Here is a 19,462-nt window from a genome sequence, read left to right on the forward strand (position 1 = left end):
GAGATCCAGACTATTGATGTTTTTAATTGTCGCTGAAATCCTGTATCGTTATCAACTGTTAAAGGAAGTGAGCAGTTTTTTGATAGTTGGAGTGGAAACCTACAGTCTTCCCAAAGAGTGGTTTGGAATATGTATCAAAATGTTGATTGTGCATACTCTGAGCCAGCACTCTCTCTTCTAGGGATTACCCAAAGGAGACAATCTCACAATTAATGAAGGACTGTGAGAATTTCATCAGAACACTATTATAATGTCAAAAAATTATATTTTTTGTCCATCAGTAGGGATTGATTGGGCTTCCCTGGTGGCTCAGACAGTAGAGAATCTGTCTGCAATGCAGGAGACCCGGGTTCAATCCCTGGGTCAGGAAGATCCCCTGGAGAAGGGAATGGCAACCCACCCCAGTATTCTTGCCTATAAAATCCCATGGACAGAGGACCCTGGAGGGTTACAGTCCATGGGGTTGGAAAGAGTTGCAGACAATTGAGCAACTAAGCATACACACGGATTGGTTAAATAGTGTCAACAAAAAGTTAATCAGAAAGAAAGGGAAGATTTTATTGGAACCGAATTGAGGATTATAACCCGGGACGAGCACCTCAGAAAGCTCTGAGAACTGTTCTGCTTGTTAGAGGTCAAAGCAGAGTTATATAAGTTTTTTAAGTCAGATGGCTGTACATCAAATAATGTGTTATTGACAATTTACATAATCCTGGTCTGCAAGTACAAAGTGGTGGTGGGTCATGTGACCTCTATAAGGTCAAGAAGGAATGTGATCTTGGAGGAGTTGTCTTACTGATGCTTGTACATGAGTACACTGATGGCTGGATGGCATCACCGACTCAATGGACACGAGTTTGAATAAACTCCAGGAGTTGGTGATGGATAGAGAGGCCTTGCGTGCTGCAGTCCATGGGGTTGCAAAGAGTCAGACACAACTGAGCGACTGAACTGAACTGCACTTGTTGATGCTAGGAGAATGTTGCACTTCATGGTTGAGCAGGTATTTCTGCCAAAGGGGAGGTTTGTGCAAGGCATCATACACGATGCAGTGGAGAGAGAGACAGCCAAATGGCAGAGAAAAATTTTTGTGTCTTAAGTTTTTCTTGTCTTGCTGTAAAATACGAATTTTATTTCATCTAAGTTATATACAGACAGTGTTATACTGTATCATCTGATTAAATGATGTACATATGTGTGCTCTGAGTGATTATAAAAGCACATTGCAAAACAGCATGTGACATTATATGTACAAAGATGGGTAGTAAGATGTCTGTAAAGATGTTCACCAAATGTTCTCTCCAAATGGCAGGGTTTCTGTTGATTTTTACTTCCATTTTTGTCCTTTGGGGTAATTTTACAAACAAATAAGGATTATTATTGTCATAAAGGCGGTAAAGCTATTTCCAAAAGTCAAGTTCTTCCTGGAAATCATGCCCCCTGCAGAAGTGCCGCCTCCCCCAGCACTCACTCACTCCCTCCTCTGAACTTCTTTTTCTTATAGCTATTTATTTATTCGTCTGTGTTGGGTCTTAGTTGCAGCACAAGGAATCTTTGTTGGATTATGTGGGATATTTTGTTGTGGTGCACAGACTCTCTGGTTGTGGCAGGCAGGCTTAGTTGCTCCATGGCATGAGGGATCTTAGTTCCCTGACCAAGAACTAAGATCTGTGTCCCCTGCAAGGCATCCCCTGCGTCAAAACTGCATCCCCTGCCAGGCGGATTCTCAACCACTGCACCACCAGGAAGTCCCTCCTCTGGACTTCTTACCTGTGTAGTACGAGGGCATCTGAACGCGGAGGGAGCCGCACGAGGTGACCTCTTAGTGCAGGAGACAGAAAGGGGGCCCCTCTGTCTGCTCCGTGCAGGGTCTCCCTGCCACACCGTCAGCCCAAGCCTCTGTATTCAAACCGGGGAGTGGTTTTTGACTACTGTCCGTTCAGCTGAACAATTTAATTATTTGTATTATTATTTTTGTATAGAATCTGTCTTCCTATCTCTTTAGGATTAACTGCCCAGTGAAAAATATGAGCATATTCTTATGGAAACACATTGCATAGAAATCATAACATATTCCAGATTGAAGTGGAAATTTGGTTGGGATTGTCTTCATACTAAACATTTCCTCCAGCAGCCTGCATAATCCAGAGCTGTTTGCTGGAGCCAGCAGTAAAGTGTCCAAAAGTTATCATGATTCTTGTTTCACATGTGTGTTTGAACCAGGGTTTTTTTCCCTCATAATTCTTCTAATAGATACATCTTGAACACATTGCTGTTCAGTCACTAACTTGTGTCTAACTCTGAGACCCCATGGACTACAGCATGCCAGATTCTCTGTCCTTCACCACCTCTCAGAGCTTGCTTAAACTCACACCCACTGAGTCGGTGGTACCACAACCATCTCATCCTCTGTCACCCCCTTCTCCTCCCGCCTTCAATCTTTCCCAGCATCAGGGGCTTTTCCAATGAGTCAACTCTTCGCATGAGGTGGCCAAAGTATTGGATCTTCAGCCTCAAACCTTCCAATGAATATTCAGGACTGATTTCTTTTAGGATAGGCTGGTTGGATCTCCTTGCAGTCCAAGGGACTCTCAAGAGTCTTCTCCAACACCACAGTTTGAAAGCATCAGTTTTTCCATGCTCAGCCTGTTCTTCATGGTCCAGGTCTCACATCTGTACATGTTATCCTTATTTTTTATAGCATTTCCTAAGAGTTGCAGCTGCACCGCCAGTTCGTGAATTCTTTGGAAGGAAAAAAAATATTTTATGGTTTTATTTTGCCAAGAGATAAAACATGTACTATTAAGTTGGATCATGGAAAAAGCAAGAGAGTTCCAGAAAAACATCTATTTCTGCTTTATTGACTATGCCAAAGCCTTTGACTATGTGGATCACAATAAACTGTGGAAAATTCTGAAAGAGATGGGAATACCAGACCACCTGACCTGCCTCTTGAGAAACCTGTATGGTCAGGAAGCAACAGTTAGAAGTGCACATGGAACAACAGACTGGTTCTAATTAGGAAAAGGAGTACGTCAAGGCTGTATATTGTCACCCTGCTTTTTTAACTTCTATGCGGAGTACATCATGAGAAACGCTGGGCTGGAAGAAGCCCAAGCTGGAATCAAGATTGCCAGGAGAAATATCAGTCACCTCAGATATGCAGATGACACCACCCTTATGGCAAAAAGTGAAGAGGAACTCAAAAGCCTCTTGATGAAAGTGAAAGAGAGTGAAAAAGTTGGCTTAAAGCTTAACATTCAGAAAACGAAGATCATGGCATCTGGTCCCATCACTTCATGGGAAATAGATGGGAAACAGTGTCAGACTTTATTTTGGGGGGCTCCAAAATCACTGCAGATGGTGATTGCAGCCATGAAATTCAAAGACACCTACTCCTTGGAAGGAAACTTATGACCAACCTAGATAGCATATTGAAAAGCAGAGACATTACTTTGCCGACTAAGGTCTGTCTAGTCAAGGCTCTGGTTTTTCCTGTGGTCATGTATGGGTGTGAGAGTTGGACTGTGAAGAAAGCTGAGCGCCGAAGAATTGATGCTTTTGAACTGTGGTGTTGGAGAAGACTCTTGAGAGTCCCTTGGACTTCAAGGAGATCCAACCAGTCCATCCTAAAGGAGATCAGTCCTGGGTGTTCATTGGAAGGACTGATGCTAAAGCTGAAACTCCAGTACTTTGGCCACCTGATGCGAAGAGTTGACTCATTGGAAAAGACCCTGATGCTGGGAGGGATTGGGGGCAGGAGGAGAAGGGGACGACCGAAGATGAGATGGCTGGATGGCATCACTGACTTGATGGACATGAGTTTGAGTGAACTTTGGGAGTTGGTGATGGACAGGGAGGCCTGGTATGCTGCAATTCACGGGGTCACAAAGAGTTGGACACGACTGAGCGACTGAACTGAACTGAAGTTTCTGAAGCCAATGCAGAAAATTCTGAAGCAAAAGTTAGTAGTTATTAAAACAAAAGAAGTTAGGCTTAAATATCATGGTGTTCCCTGTGAACAAGTTTTAAAAAAGCAAAATTGGGGAGATCTTCACGTTCTGATAGATCACTGATGGATGATTTAAAGGGTCTGGCGAAGTCCAGGAAAAGGGATATAATTAAGATAATAGGGACTTTCCTGGTGGTAAGGTGGCTAAGACTCCACACTCCCAATGCAGGTGACCAGGTTCAATCCCTGGTCAGGGAACTAGATCTCATATGCCACACTGAGAGTTCGCATGTCATTCAGCCAAATAAGTATTTTCTGAAAGATATTAGATGTTATGGTAGAAAGAATGGCATTTCTAAAAAAAATTAAACATAAATTATGTCATATGATCTAGCCAAAAGTCTAGAGGCAATGCTTGTAGATTTTTGCCTTTTTCATATGTCTCTTCTATACTCTGTAGCAGCTCTTTCTTATTCCAGCTTCCGCCAGTTTAGCAATTGAGGTTTAACCCTTGTCTTCATTTCCCCTTCCTCTACCAGAAACATTCGTAGCCCTTTCCCAGACCTTTAGACGTTGAATGATTCAGATGATAACATTCTACAATCAGATTTAGACTAAAATTAAGAACAGGGGTTATGAATGAGCCCTTCGAGAGATAGGTATTAGATAAAAGGAGAGAAATCTTTCAGTTAAATCAGAGAGTAGAATGTGAGTAGGAGAACAAGAAGATGAAACATGCCTCCCAATTCAAGGAGACATTGTTTGTGAGGACATCTCAGAGATCAAATTGCCCTGATCACTTCTGAGAGATTACTTCTTGCAAAAGGAGAAGGGGGCAGCAGAGGATGAGATGGTTACATAGCGTCGCTGACTCAGTGGACATGAATTTGAGCAAACTCCAGGAGCCAGTGGGGGGCGGAGCGGCCTGATGGGCTGCAGTCCATGGGGTTGCAAAGAAGCAGACACAGCTTAGTGACTGAACAAAAACCACTTCATTTCTATGGCCCAAACAGCTCTCCCACCCTACCAAAAAGTGGCCAAATGAATAATGAAATAATAATACATTGTGCATATAATCAATACATCTATTGTGTCATTTAGCCACAGACTACCAGGTATCGCTGATTCCACAGGAGTGGACACTGAGTGCCCAGATGACAGAGCTCAGCAGCGCTGAGTGCAGCCCGTCTGGGACGTTGTCTTTTGACTCATAAGCCCCCGCTTCCTTTCTGAGATGCTGCTAGCTTTCTAGAATCACTGGAGCTAGAACCCACTTGTTATGTTCATCTTTCATTCTGACATCAGTCCCAGGAGACTCTTCAGTGACTCACTAGCTTCTGTCACCACATAAATCACTCTCTTGGTGAGCTTGCAAAATGACTGAATTTTGGCTTCCTTTGTGGGAAATTGTGATGTGTCAAAGCTGAGAGGCTGTCAGAGTCATGCAGGATACATACCAACCTGTTAAAAGGGTTTTGTTAAATCAAGATCCTGGGTGGACCTGGGTTAATCACTCTAAACGAACTGAGAGCTTTGCAGTTCCTGATGGTGAAAGCCATGTAATAGTAAGCTCTTACTTAGATTAACTTGGGAATATTAAAACTCTCTTTCAAGTATCTCAGAATTACCTCTTAATATGTAATCAACTTTTACAGTAGGTCCTTGTTGGTTATCAGTTTTAAGTATAGCAGTGTGTACATGTCAATCCCAAACTCCTAATCTATCCCTCCCACCCACCCTTCCCTGCTGGTGGCCATAAATTCATTCTCCAAGTCTGTGAGTCTGTTTCTGTTTTAAGTTCATTCGTATCATTTTTTTTTTTAGATTCTGCATATAAGCAATATCATGTGATGTTTATCTTTCTGTGTCTGACTTGCTCGCTTAGTATGATCTCACTTAGTATGATAATATCTAGGCCCATCTGTGTTGCTGCAAATGTGCAATCAACTTTTGATGTGAAAAAAACCTGTATGCTGGTGATAGTGAACAGCAGCTCATTCGTTAGTCTGGACATTTGACTTTAGAATTCAGAGAAGGACTCTGTGTTATATTATCATGTATTCACACATATCTCCCACCCCCTGTGGTTTCCTCCAGGAATAACCTTACTCCCTACTAGATGCTGGTTGTGGCCTAGGACCCAATGATTGAGAATTTCCAGTATTGATCTAGTCAATACACAACATTTGCTGGAAACCACTAGAAGCCAAATGTCTGCTGTATCAGAATACCGTGGACTTCAGTGACGCAAACAGTAGAAATTCACTGTTCACAGCTCTGCAGGCTGGGAAGTCTGAGATCAGGGTACCAACAGTCAGGTTCTGGTGAGGCCTCTCTTCTAGGGTCACAAATGGCTACCCTCTTTTGACCTCACATGGAAGGGAGGGAGAGAGAGACCTTTTCTCTTATAAGAACACTAATTTTTATCACCTACCAGGGTTCTTGGCCTCTTTAATCAATAGAAATTGATCAGAGGCCAGATAAGAAATTCAAGCAAGGCTTTTCTGGGGCTCCTGCTGCAGCTGGTGGGGGGGTCTGGAGGAGAGAGGTAGCAGGTTTCCTTGCTTCCTCACTCTCCTAGGCGGGGCAAGCCGGCTCCTTACATGGGGTGAGGGGTGGAGCCAGAGGGCTGGTTTAGGAAGTTTGCCCACCGCTTTGGTGCTGTTGTGTGCAAGAGGCATGCACAGTACCCAGCTTTTGCTCCCAGCACCCTGTTTTTGCTCCCAACTCTTCAGGAGCGGCAGTTTGGTTTTGGTCTTTTCCTATCTTGTGTCCATAATTTGCCCCAGCTGTACATTGTAGCACATTTATTTTTAGTCCCTTATAGTTTCTTTGTCTTTCTGTGCTCAAGGAAACCAGGTGCAAATATTGCAGCAAAGGGTCCCAAGTCCCAGCCCATCTCAATTCCATTCATGAAGTTCCAACCGTCATGACCTAATTACCTACCAAAGGTCCCATCTCCATGGCACTGGAGATTTTGGTTTCACTTATAAACTTAGGGGGTGGGGAAGAGGACACACACATTCAGCCTGCTGCTGCTGCTGCTAAGTCAAGTCAGTCGTATCCGACTCTGTGGGATACCATAGACGGCAGCCCACCAGGCTTCCCTATCCCTGGGATTCTCCAGGCAAGAACACTGGAGTGGGTTGCCATTTCCTTCTCCAATGCATGCAAGTGAAAAGTGAAGGTAAAGTCGCTCAGTCGTGTCCGACTCTTCGCAACCCCATGGACTGCAGCCTACCAGGCTTCTCCATCCATGGGATTTTCCAAGCAAGAGTACTGGGAGTGGGGTTCTATTGCCTTCTCCCACATTCAGTCTATAGCATAATTATTTGGAAGTATCTCGAGAATGCCCTTAAAACTGGTGTTAGGACTTCCTGGAAGTCCAGTGGTTAAGACTGTGCTTCCAGTGCAGGAGGCCCAGGTTCAATCCCTTTCGATCCCTGGTTGGGTGACTAAGATCCCACATGCCTTAGGGACAAAAAAAAAAAAAAAACCCAAAGCCTAAAACAGAAGCAGTATTGTAACAAATTCAATAAATTCTTTAAAAACAATAAAATTAAAAAATAAGAAGTATTAGTCACTCAGTCATGTCCGACTCTTTGTGACCTGATGAGCTGTAGGCTCCTCTGTCCATGGGATTTTCCAGGCAAGAACAATGGAATGGGTTGCCATTTCCTTCTCCAGGGGATCTTCCTGACCCGGATATCAAACCCCAGTCTCCCACCTTGCAGGCAGATTCTTTAAAAAACAAAACAAAACTGGTGTGTTAATCTCAAATAATATCCAACATTAGAAGAAAGAAACAAAATTCACAAGGATTCACCCTGTAGCTTTAGCTCAGAATTCAGAGGTGAGGCACAGACCTGTAATATCCTCAGGGTTTTATTAGGCACATGATTTCTTCTGTTGGCACTTGTATCAGATTTGACCTTGTGAAAGATATCGTTGCACAGTGGGGGATGCAACCCGGCTGTGCTCTTGACTCTAATCCCGCTTTGTTTTCTTGGTGGGGAAGGGAGGAACAGGCAGGGCCATCAAGAATGCCTGTGATCTATTCCAAGTAGTATTGTTAAATAGACCAGGATTGCTGAAAAATAGTTGTGAGTCGCTGTACTTTAGATGCAAAGGATAAATGCAGTGGGTGTCACAGCCAGAATGGTAATTATGTCATCTGTCTTGTCCTAGAATGTGACTTAGTAATTGCAACATTTTCTCCCCATCATTGAAGCTTGTAATTATAGTGCAACAAATGGGGTTATGTGCTAACTTGAGCTGTTTTAATCACCTCTTTTACTCTGAAATGTAATGGTAAAATTCCACAGTTGTTCCCTAGCTCCCAATTCTTTTCTCTTTTCAACATCTGTTATCATGTAACTCTTAACACTTCAGTACTAAGGAGAGGAGGCAGAGATGCTCTGGGCATTTTGTAACAGAGGATTTGAAGACAAAGCAGACTTCAGACTTGATAAGAAAACATAAACAGTAACGGAGTTTTAAATTTCAGAATAAAGATCTCTCTTTGAAAGTAAATTGTCTATTTTATGTTTCAAAGATGGCAGATGTTTCTAGGATATGGTGAAGTCTGCATGCGATATTTTATATACACTGAAGGAAGCTTTGAACCATAAAAATCAATCTAGGGCTGATTAAGGAAACCCTCCCTTTCAATCTAAGGAGTGGGTTTTTAGTTTAATTAACGCCCGGATCCTAAACTGTGTGTTAGGGCGTCACCTTTCCTGCAGAAGTCTCATCAGGATGATCATTACATGTGTGTGTCTTTTCAGATCCCATCACAGCAAGCTTCAGGGGTTATCCAAGATACTTTGGTTACACAGGAGTAAAGGGACCTTGGACAGTGCATGAAACAAAGCTGATGGCGAAGGTGGGGAAAGGTGGAAAACTCCTTTTGTTGTAAAATGACTTAACATGCTTATACTGGGCTGTAGGGTGTTCTCAATAATCTGAGTGTATCTATAAAACTAATACTGTGTGGAGCCGACCCAGGTCCATGCAAAACTGGGTGCTGATCGCTTGGTACCAGTACTAACAATTCTGGTTTCATTCTTGTAGTACTGGTGCTCCAGATGGAACTCTGCAATCCAGAGGCGTGTAGATATAACTAAGCAAACACTTCCGTGACCCTGAAACGCGAGGCATTCTAAGAACAGCGTGTTTTCTTGAAGGAAAAATTGTGGCATCAAGCGCAGTATCACCTTTGATAGATGATAGAAAAAGCCCTAGGTTGGACCTGCTTAGAGAGCTAGCAAGGCCACATGTTACTGGCATGGTTGTAGACCCGGGGCTGTGAAGGGAGCAAATACACAACCGTGAGACCGGAAGGAGACCAGTCCTAACTCACCTCTGCAGGGTGACCCCTAAAGCCCCATTTTTTGAACCCCTCCTCCCATGCCTTGGCCTGATGCAGCGCCCCCTTGCGGTGCAGTCGCTCTCAGAAAATTAGTCAATCTGCCCACAATGCGGAGAAGGCAATGGCACCCCACTCCAGTGCTCTTGCCTGGAAAATCCCATGGACGGAGGAGCCTGGTGGGCTGCAGTCCATGGGGTCGCTAAGAGTCCGACACGACTGAGCGACTTCACTTTCACTTTTCACTTTCATGCATTGGAGAAGGAAATAGCAACCCACTCCAGTATTCTTGCCTGGAGAATCCCAGGGATGGGGGAGCCTAGTGGGCTGCCGTTTATGGGGTCGCACAGAGTCAGACACGACTGAAGTGACTTAGCAGCAGCGGCGGCAGCAGCAGCAGCAGCCCACAGTGAATGGATGTTGACAAGCATCTGAACAAGTAAATGATCAAGAGGAAGGAAGCTGTAATAATATTTAGCAAACCAAAAAGCCAAAAAAAAAGTGATAATATTTAGTAAACCAAAACCCCAAAAATATCTGCTAATGATATTTGCAAACTTCAGACCAGCTGGATCCTGTTGTTAGTAGGTAAACTGAAGAAAATTAAAATGTTTTTATTTAATTTGGACATAGGTGGAGTCGAAGCTGGCAATGCCAAACCAAAGGTAGTTAGCACCATCCGTTGACAGGCAGAGGGCAGGGTGTTTGTAGAGAAGATGCTGAAGCAAAGCACCGTTTAATTGCTTCAGCAGTTGCATTAGGTGGGAAGGCCTGGCTGGCTGTTTGTGGTGGTCTTAAGTTTCACTTTTTCAAGTTCTCTGGCTTAGGCGTTAGTTTACAAAGGCTGTGCTGTGCGCAGTTATGTCCAACCCTTTGGGACCCTGTGGACTGTAGCCTGCCTGGCTCCTCTAGTCCATGGGATGTTCCAGGCAAGAATACTGGAGTGAGTTGCCATTTTCCTCTTCCAGGGGATCTTTCCGACCCAGGGACTGAACCTGGGTCTCTTGTATCTCCTGCCTTGGCAGGCAGATTTTTGACCACTAGCACCACCTGGGAAACCCTTAGTTTAAAAAGGCTGCTACTAAGGAATTAGCACCGACCCAGTGTAATAGCGTCCTTGTTTATATACTAACAGCATGCAGGTCACAGCTCAGAGGAAGGAGTCTCAGAGCAACATTGGAGCATCCATCCAGGCCAGGGCAAAGGAAGAGGAAGCCAGTCCCAGCGGCTGACACTCAACTGTATGGTTTTCTTGGCAAGATTGTCCATGGGGGGCTTCCCTGGTGGTCCAGTGGTTAAGATCCCATGCTGACAATGCTGTGGGTGCAGGTTCAATCCCTGAATCAGAGAACTAAGATCTGCCATGCCGTGCAGCATGACCAAAAGATTATTTTTAAATTGTCCCTGGATTAAACAAATGACCTAAGAAATTTTAGTTGCAGAACTTCTCCTTCTGGTCAAATGAGTTCCCAGGTAGCTGGTCTACAAAGAGAGTGTGCTGGCCCAGCAGACAAGAACTTTCCAGGCTACCTTCCAGGTACAGTTTTCATGAACAATTAATCAGGCAGCTACTGTAGTGTTTAGCTTCTGTAGCCAGACCGCTTAGCTTCAATCCTGGTCTCTCTCTTACCAGTTGTATGAACTTGGACAGATTTCTTAACTTTCGTGCCTTAGTTTCCTCATCTGTAAAGTGACTTTAACAATAGTATTTAGAATAATTAAATGAGGCCATACATATAATGGGACTTCCCCGGTGGCTCAGTTCGGTTCAGTCGCTCAGTCGTGTCCGACTCTTTGCACCCCCATGGACTACAGCACACCAGACGTCCCTGTCCACCACCAACTCCCAGAGCTTACTCAAACTCATGTCCATCGAGTTGGTGATGCCATCCAACCATCTCATCCTCTGTTATCCATCTCTCCTCCTGCCTTCAATCTTTCCCAGCATCAGGGTCTTTCCCAGTGAGTCAGTTCTTTGCATCAGGTGGCCAAAGTATTGGAGCTTCAGCCTCAGCATCAGTCCTTCCAATGAATATTCAGGACTGATTTCCTTTAGGATTGACTGGTTTGATCTCCTTAGAGTCCAAGGGACTCTCAAGAATCTTCTCCAATACCACAGTTCAAAAGCATCAATTCTTTGGTGCTCAGCTTCCTTAATGGTCCAACTCTCACATCCATACATGACTACTGGAAAACCCATAGCTTTGGCTCAGCGGTAAAGAATCTACCTGCCAAGGCAGGAGATGCAAGAGACGTGGGTTTGATCTCTGGGTCAGGAAGATCCCCTGGAGGAGGAAATGGCAACCCACTCCAAATTTCTTGCCTGGAGAGTTCCATGGACAGAGAAGCCTGGCAGGCTACAGTCCATGGGGTCACAAAGAGTTGGGCACGACTGAGCATGCATACACACACAAGACATACGACAATGTGTTTAGCCCAGGGCTTGGCACATATCAATAGTAAGGACTCAGTTCATGTCAACTATTATTTTGATTAATGATTTTATACAGTTGCCTCTTGAACTTGTTTAATATGAATCTGCCACAAGATATGAGCCATCCTTGGCTTGCTAGAAAATCATGTCTCTGGGATCAGTTGGCTGGAACCAGCCTCTGGATAAAAGGGGCAGGTTTACCAGGGTAACTGCCCCCATGTGGAACTGGATGGGTCGGGGTACTCAGACACCCCTGTCTCCAAAGCCCTGCAGAGGTGTGCAGCTGTGCTTTTGTGATGTTTTAGCACACCTTGATTGTTTTAGTAATGTTACAATTTTTGAGTCTTCTCAGACCCCTGGAAAGCAAAAGTCTTGCCTTATTTTTTTCCCTATAGCCTCTCAATTAGCCAAAGGATTGACACACAGCTTCCTAGATGAAATTGTAAGGTTTATAGAGAATTCAGAATGAATGGAAGCATGTTCTTGTCCCCAAAAGTGAAATAGATGGGAAAAATGAAAACTAGAGATAGGGGATGATGATAAGACTTGAGAAAATATGTATTTTTATTTATTTATATTTGGCTGTCCCAGATCTTAGTTGTGGCATTTGAACTCCTAGTTGTAGCATTTGGGGTCTAGTTTGCTGCCCAGGGATCCAACCTGACCCCCTGTATTGGGAGCATGGAGTTTTAGCCACTGGACCAGCAAGGAAGTCCTAAGACTTTCTTAAATGAAGCATCTGGAAGAACTCACTGAAGTTAGAGCTAAGAGGACCTGGCTCTTAGGGGAGGAAGATAGATGCTCGGACATCTCCACCTTCTTGTGCATGCTGGCCTGGGGAGTGGTGAAGACCGGTTCGCGGTGGTTGTGGGAGGAGCTGTTGGGTGAATTCTGTGATCACCCTAACACAGCGGCCGTGGAGAAGACCCCTTGCCTCTGTGGGCTGAAGGAGATGCCTGGAGTAGAGAGGAGGGGATTGCGACCCAGGCAGTCAGGGGAGAGCCCTTGGCTTTGGTTCAGAAGGAGACAAGCCCGATGCCAGGCTCAGGCTCCACACCCAAGCGTTCACGGTGTGATTCTGGGTTTCTGTATGTCTAGAGGTTTTTAAAAAAATACCTGTGTTTATTTGGCTGCACCAGGTCTTTGCTGTGGCACGCAGGATCTTTTAGTGGCGGCACATGGCTCTAATAATAGTTGCAGTTGTGGAATTAAGTTCCCCGCCCGGGAATCAAACCCAGGCCCCCTGCACTGGGAGCGCGCATCTTAGCCAAGGGCCCCCAGCAAAGCCCCTCATCACACCTCTGTGGGCTTCAGAGCCGGCTTCCCTGCTCCTGTTCTCTAGTCCCTTGTGGTGGCCTTATATTTATGGCCCCCACCTCACCTGGGAGATCCCTGTATGGGTGTCCTGTAAATCACTGCAAACTTCATTCTCATTCAACCCAACATCCATTTTATTTAGGCTCTGCAGTACTGCCCTTGTGCTATCAGAGCGAAAACTACAGACAGTTTAGAGTAAACAGGATCTTGGAGATAGCTAATGTTATAAATGAGGAAGCTAAAGCTCAGAGAATTTGAGTGACTTACCTAAAGTTGTACAGTCATCTTGGGGCCCAGATGGACAGGGAAGCCTGATGCTCCATTCCACACTCCCAGCAAATGTAGACTTCGTCTGGATTTAGGTTGACTCATTGGCTCAACTTTTAGTTGTTTCATCAGAAGGAAACATTTATTACATATCTCTACTAAAATTATTTGTTATATTCTAGCCACTGCTGAAATAGGTCAATCTGGGCTGGAAATTAGAAGATTTTCTATAAAATTTTGGAAGAGGGGCCGGTTTTTTTTTTTTTTAAGTTTTGAGCGTTGGTGACATTGTTTTTGTTCTGTTTTTAATATTTATTTATCTGGCTGTGCCAGGCCTTAGTTGTGGCATGTGAGGCTTTTATTAATAGTTGCAGCATATGAACTCTTAGCTGCAGCAGGTAAGATCTAGTTCCTTGACCAGCGATTGAACCCAGGCCCCCAGCATTGGGAATGCGGAGTCTCAGCCACTGGGCCACTAGGGAAGTACCAACAGCCAATTTTTAAAACCTGGATGGAAGGTGTATGGCTTGTGTGTACTGGGGGCCTTCAAACATTTTTCATTCACCTGCAGCGATCATTCTGGGGAAGAGTTAGACACTAATTGCAAGAAAAGGATTCCTTTTGACTTCTATATTCTTACTGCAGCCTGTAGCCTCCAATAGGCACTTGCAGGCAGAACAAGCTAACCGGCAGGATGGTTCGATACGCAGACCAGTCATTTGCTGGACTCGTGACCTAGACCACGGGCCCAGTGAGCTGGTCCCTTCCCCCTCTTAGCAAACACTTCCCAGCGCCTTGCCTATTCCAGCTGCTTCTCCCCTGAAGCTCCTGGAGATTACCTGGAAGATAATTTGATCCACAACTGCCAAGTGTCAGTAGGCTCCAGAGAAGCCTAAAAGGAAAAGCAAAGAGGTTTCTGGTGAGGAGCAACTCTCTCCTCAGGAGTGGCCTTTCCAAGCTCAGTGTGGGCTTGTGCGTGGCTTATGTGTACATGTTCTCTGTGATGTGCTCATGATCTGTGTTCTCCTGCGGAGGATCAAGTGCCTGGGTTGGTCATGAGAATGGACTGCAGTAAAACAATAACACTAATAATAATAATTACAACCACATTGGTTTGGCCAGGGCCAGAAATTGGCTTTATCTGTCTAGAGGTAGTTTTACAGAGTCACTGGTGAGGCTCCTGGCCTGGAGCCTTCGCTCATCACTCAGTTTCGAGTAGGATTAGCTGTCTACACCTTCCTGATGGTGCCTCATACCTCTCCTAGTATTGATCTACACCTCTACTGGGTGGCACCTCTTTCTGTCACCTAGTCCAAGCTCGTACTGCTTGACCCATGACAGGCCACTAAGTTGAGAGACGAGCTGTCAGGGCAAAGAGGAGTGACTTTATTCAGAGAGCCAGCAGATAGAGAAGATGGTGGACTGGTCTCCCAAAGAATCATCTTCACTGAATTAGAACTCAGGTTTCTTTTATACTAAAGGAGGAGAGAGGGTGGCTGGTTATTGCAAAATTTCTTAGATTGGAATCCTTTGTTCTCACAACTGTCCACATAGCTCTGGTCACAATATTCCCAAAAACCTCCAACAAGATAAATGCCCTTCTCTGTTCTGCAACTTTCTATCTCTCTGTGAATGGAAAAGTGTTATACTTTTAAAGATCAGAGCCTTGAGAATGGGCTCTCCTGTATATTTCAGGAGGAGCATTCTTTTATGAAAGATGCAGAGCCTGCATGACAAGCACAGATAACAGAGCACGAGGGTTAGAGCTAAAGGAATAGATCCAATATGGAGTCAGGCTTGTTCTTCTCTGTTACATATCCTCAGAGGCAACTTTCAAATCCTGTCTCCTCCGGATTTGCACAAGCCCTCTCTCCAGGCCTCGGAATGGCCTTGTCACTGGCAGTGCATGCAGCCCAGCCTATCCTCAGGCTTGTCCACTCTCCAGACCGACACCTCCGCCTTGGACCCACCGTGAACTGGCCTCTAACCCTGCACCTGTGCTGTGTACCCACCAGGTCTCCCAGGCAGCGGCGGACCTCCTGGCCTACTGTGAAGCTCATGTGCGGGAGGACCCTCTCATCATCCCAGTGCCTGCATCAGAAAACCCCTTCCGAGAGAAGAAGTTCTTTTGTACCATCCTCTGACTCCATTTGTTATGAAAATGTCTCCTTTTCTGTCTGTAAAATCCCAGGTAGAGACCGCGCATGCTCTTAGCTTTAGGGAGCTCTGCCCACACTCACCCCTGCCCAACCAGCGTTATCCTGCTGCCTATCTTTTCATTGGTTTTCTTCATTGTCTGCAGTTTCACCTTTTCTTTTCATGTTTCTGTTATTTTCATTATTAGAAAAGAAAATACACATTTTTTATAGCCAAATAACAAATGTGCCAAGTTAAAAATAAGTATGGGTGTAAGGGCTTAAGTTTTTTAAACATCAGTTGCCAAGTTTACTTACATCAAGTTTATACATTTCAGTGGATAACTTATTGAGAAGAGAAAAGATACTCAACAAGCCCCCCATTTACCTATCATTCAGTATCAAATTAGAGAATTTTGACCAACTGAAGTCCTTGGGTAAAGGTTCCATCTCTCTTCCTGGAGAAAGTTCTGGAAGTTTTCTATTTCCTGCTTTTCCATCATCCTGTTTAAAAAAGAAAGAACCCACATCACTGGATGGTTTTCTAAATAGGGTCATCTGGGGCCCTGAGACTCAGCCCCAGATAGAGAGCCCAGACCCCTGTTTCCCACTGATTGTCATTGATTCCCTTTGTAGATGGTCTTTCTGCAAATGTAGGTGTTAGGTAGATGTTGGAGTGAGCTTAACTATAAATGTGCCCCCACTACTTCTCTTTACGTGCTCCAGCCAAGCAGGCCAGGGGCACATTTCTTCTCTCCAAATACCACTTCATCCTGCTTCCTCCTATTCTGGATCCTGCCCTGCAGGGGCTGCATTAATAAGGGCCTGTTCTGGGCACAGCACTGGGCCCTGCAGGGTTTCACCTGGGTGGCCCCTGCCCCAGAAGAGCGAGTCAGGGGCGCAACTCACCATATAGCATCCATGATCGAAGCATTCACATGTACCCACTTACTTAATCCTCCAACAATATACATCTGTTCTAAAAAGAGGAAAACTGAGGCACAGAGAGACCGTGTAGTTTCCCCAAAGCTATAGATAGTAAGCTAGAAGGCTGGGACCTGAGTGCAGACAGTCTGACTCCTAAGCCCCTGAGTTCCACTGTCTTCCAGCCTTACCTGTTTGCAGGTAGGTAGGGAGACCTGAAAACAGCCTGAGCCGTGTGCCACGAAGCACCATCGCTGGGGCCTGCTCAGCAGCACACTTCTCTTCCCATCTTCCCTGGGAGCAGACATGTCAGTCCCATATTCTGACAGCTTATGGAAAATGATATGTGGCTGCCCATGTGGAAGGCTAGACAGCTTTTGATTTTTCTGAGACAAACTTGCAGGTTCCACCTAAAACAAACTCCTATCACTCCAATAAAGGAAGGGAGTAAACCACAGGGCAGAGAGTGAGTGCTCTGTCCACGTTTGCCCTGTTCCATTTGTTTGGGAACTTCTACCCCAGCTCTGGCAGTGGCTACACTGTGTGATTCTAGGCAAGCCACTGTATGCTTGAGCATTCCAGTCTGCAGATTGTGGATAGTGGGTAGTTATTCCTCCTGTCCATCATAAAGGAGATCTGTTCTGAGTGTTCATTGGAAGGACTGATGTTGAAGCTGAAACGCCAATATTTTGGCCACCTGATGCAAAGAGCTGACTCATTTGAGAACACCCTGATGCTGGGAAAGATTGAGGGCAGGAGGAGAAGGGTGACAGAGGATGAGATGGTTGGATGGCATCAGCAGCAACTCAATGGACATGAGCTTGAGTAAACTCTGGGAGTTGGTGATGGACAGGGAGGCCTGACATGCTGCAGGTCATGGAGTCGCAAAGAGGTGGATGCGACTGAACTGAACTGAACTCCTGTCTTTGCTCTAAGACGGGGAAGTGCTACATGGTGAAAGCTCTGATTATCGTTTAAAACAAGTAAATGTACTAAATGCCAGGATATAGTATAGGGATCTAGAATGTGTGAATTCAAAGATCCATGGTTCACTTGGAAGAATCATGTAAAATAACCCGCAAAAAAGGCAAATATAATTTTCAGATCAATTAGTGACTTGCTACCTTTGTAAATGATTTTAGTACATTTTTATTCTTCGCTTCTTTTTTGAAATCAATTCTTTGTTTCATGAAAGCTCCCTGACAATACCAGTGCTGTTAGGAAGCTGTGTGCTCAAACTATAGCATAATTGTATGCTGTCTGTGATAATATGACTTCCAGTCTCTCTCTATTTTGGTTTACAACCAGAATCTCTTTATCCTGTGGTCCATGTCAATGTGATTAACTTGTTCAAGCAAAGTACAATCCATAAAAGCACATCAGAGAGACTGGGAAAGTGGGACAGCACAGAAACCATCTAAACCAGGTCAAGAAACAACGCACGCGCTCCTCGACTTCACCAAACTCCCTTTCTTTTGTTTTCACTTTTATGTTCTTTTCCCTCTCCTCCTGTCTGCCTTGCATCCCGCCATGAAATGTTTTTTGTCCTTTCACTACACCTTTTCCTTTCAAACCTGCAGCATTTTGTGTGGCTTGCCCCTTCTAATGTATCCCTGAACTCAGTGTTGCCCTTAAGGGCGAACTCCAGCACATGGGCTGTGAGACACACGGATGTGTGGATGAAACCCTCCCCCCAGCAGAAGTAAGGATCCGAAAAAGATGGCTGTAGTGAGCAGTTGTCATGTGGCATTTCCAGCTTGACTGTCCAGCACCTGACCCCTTTCCTAAAGGGGGAAGTCATGAAATCACCCCATATAAACAAATGTAGTGGGATGGATGCAGTGCCTCCAGCACCATGGATGCTGAAGTGGGAAAGCCTTCCCTGTCTCAGGTGCATCCCCTTCTCTAGCACCAGACTGACCAGGCAGTGCCCAGTGACCTCGGGTGAACTCCTTGGACTCCCACGCTTAGGACTGTGAGTTTGGTGCAAGTGACACAGAAATTAAGGGATGCTGAGATTCATTTCGTGGGAGCTGTGATGGTCCAGGGGTGGCAGTGGTCCGTCATGAAGGTTTCCAAGACTAGCAGGCTGCAGGGGTGGTGTCCACTGGTGGTGGTGTCCACTGGTATTAGTGTCTAGGGATGACAGAGTCCTGAGCAGATTGTTTCTGCTTCGTTCCTAGGCCCCACTGAGCTGTCTTGGCCCCCACCTGTCTTCCTAACTCTCCTTTCTAGCTTTCTGTCATTTCGGTGAGCATTCAAGCTCCATCCAATAAATTCCTCATTCTTCTGTGAAATAGCCTGGGTTAAGTATACTTATCATATGACCTAAAGACTCCATTCCTAGGTGTCTACCCAGAAGAAATGTGTATGTATATTCACCAAGAGAAATGTACTAGAAAATTCATAGAAGCACTGTTCATAATAACCCCAAACTGGAAAGTACCCACATGCCCATGTTGAATGGATAAACAAGTTATAGTATATTCACACAATGAAGCCCTACACAGCAAGGGGTACTCCTGCAGACACACACACAACACTGTGTGAGTCTCACAAGAGGAGGAAAATCCGTACTGTATAGTTCTGTTTACATCAAGTGAGAAACCTGGCAAAGCTGTTTGCAAGTAGTTATGTAAGTTACTCTTTGGGGGGCACAAGGGTGTTCCTTGGATGTTCTGTTCCTTGATCCAGTTGCTGGTCACTTGGGCATGTCTATTTTGTGAAAATTCTTTGAGCTGTACACTTGTGGTTTGTGCCCTTTTCTGTATGTATGTTGTACTTCAATAAAAAGTGTGCTTAGCAATTGAGAATCCTATGGTTGTTTCCCATCTGCCCCACCCCACCCCTGACTTTTTTTTGACAGCTCAACTTTTTCCTCCTCTTTAGGTGTAATATCATTAGTGGGACATTTAAGTATGTGATAACATTCTGAAATACAAAATACTTGTAATCCATAGCTCTCTGGACAGAGAGTAGCTCCCAGAGTATTGCAGACAGTGCCTATGAACGGGGCGTGTGAATGCCATGTGTGGAATCTGTGTTCTTGGGAGAACAGTGAGGAA

At 44.9% G+C, this 19,462-nt stretch overlaps 1 protein-coding gene across 2 annotated transcripts in view; it reads left to right on the forward strand.

The window, feature by feature from the left end:
- LOC120865418 (guanine nucleotide-binding protein G(I)/G(S)/G(O) subunit gamma-4) overlaps positions 1–19,210 on the forward strand; it is a 71,856-nt gene extending 52,646 nt beyond the window's left edge. For both annotated transcript variants that reach the window (XM_040242694.1, XM_040242695.1), the window contains exon 4: positions 15,354–19,210. In XM_040242694.1, the coding sequence (XP_040098628.1) occupies positions 15,354–15,482 (129 nt within the window). In that variant the 3' untranslated portion in view covers positions 15,483–19,210. The remainder of the gene's footprint in view (positions 1–15,353) is intronic.
- Positions 19,211–19,462: the final 252 nt, after the last annotated feature.

The sequence above is a fragment of the Oryx dammah genome, unplaced genomic scaffold (genome assembly GCF_014754425.2).
Source record: "Oryx dammah isolate SB20612 unplaced genomic scaffold, SCBI_Odam_1.1 HiC_scaffold_6, whole genome shotgun sequence".
NCBI lineage: Eukaryota > Metazoa > Chordata > Mammalia > Artiodactyla > Bovidae > Oryx > Oryx dammah.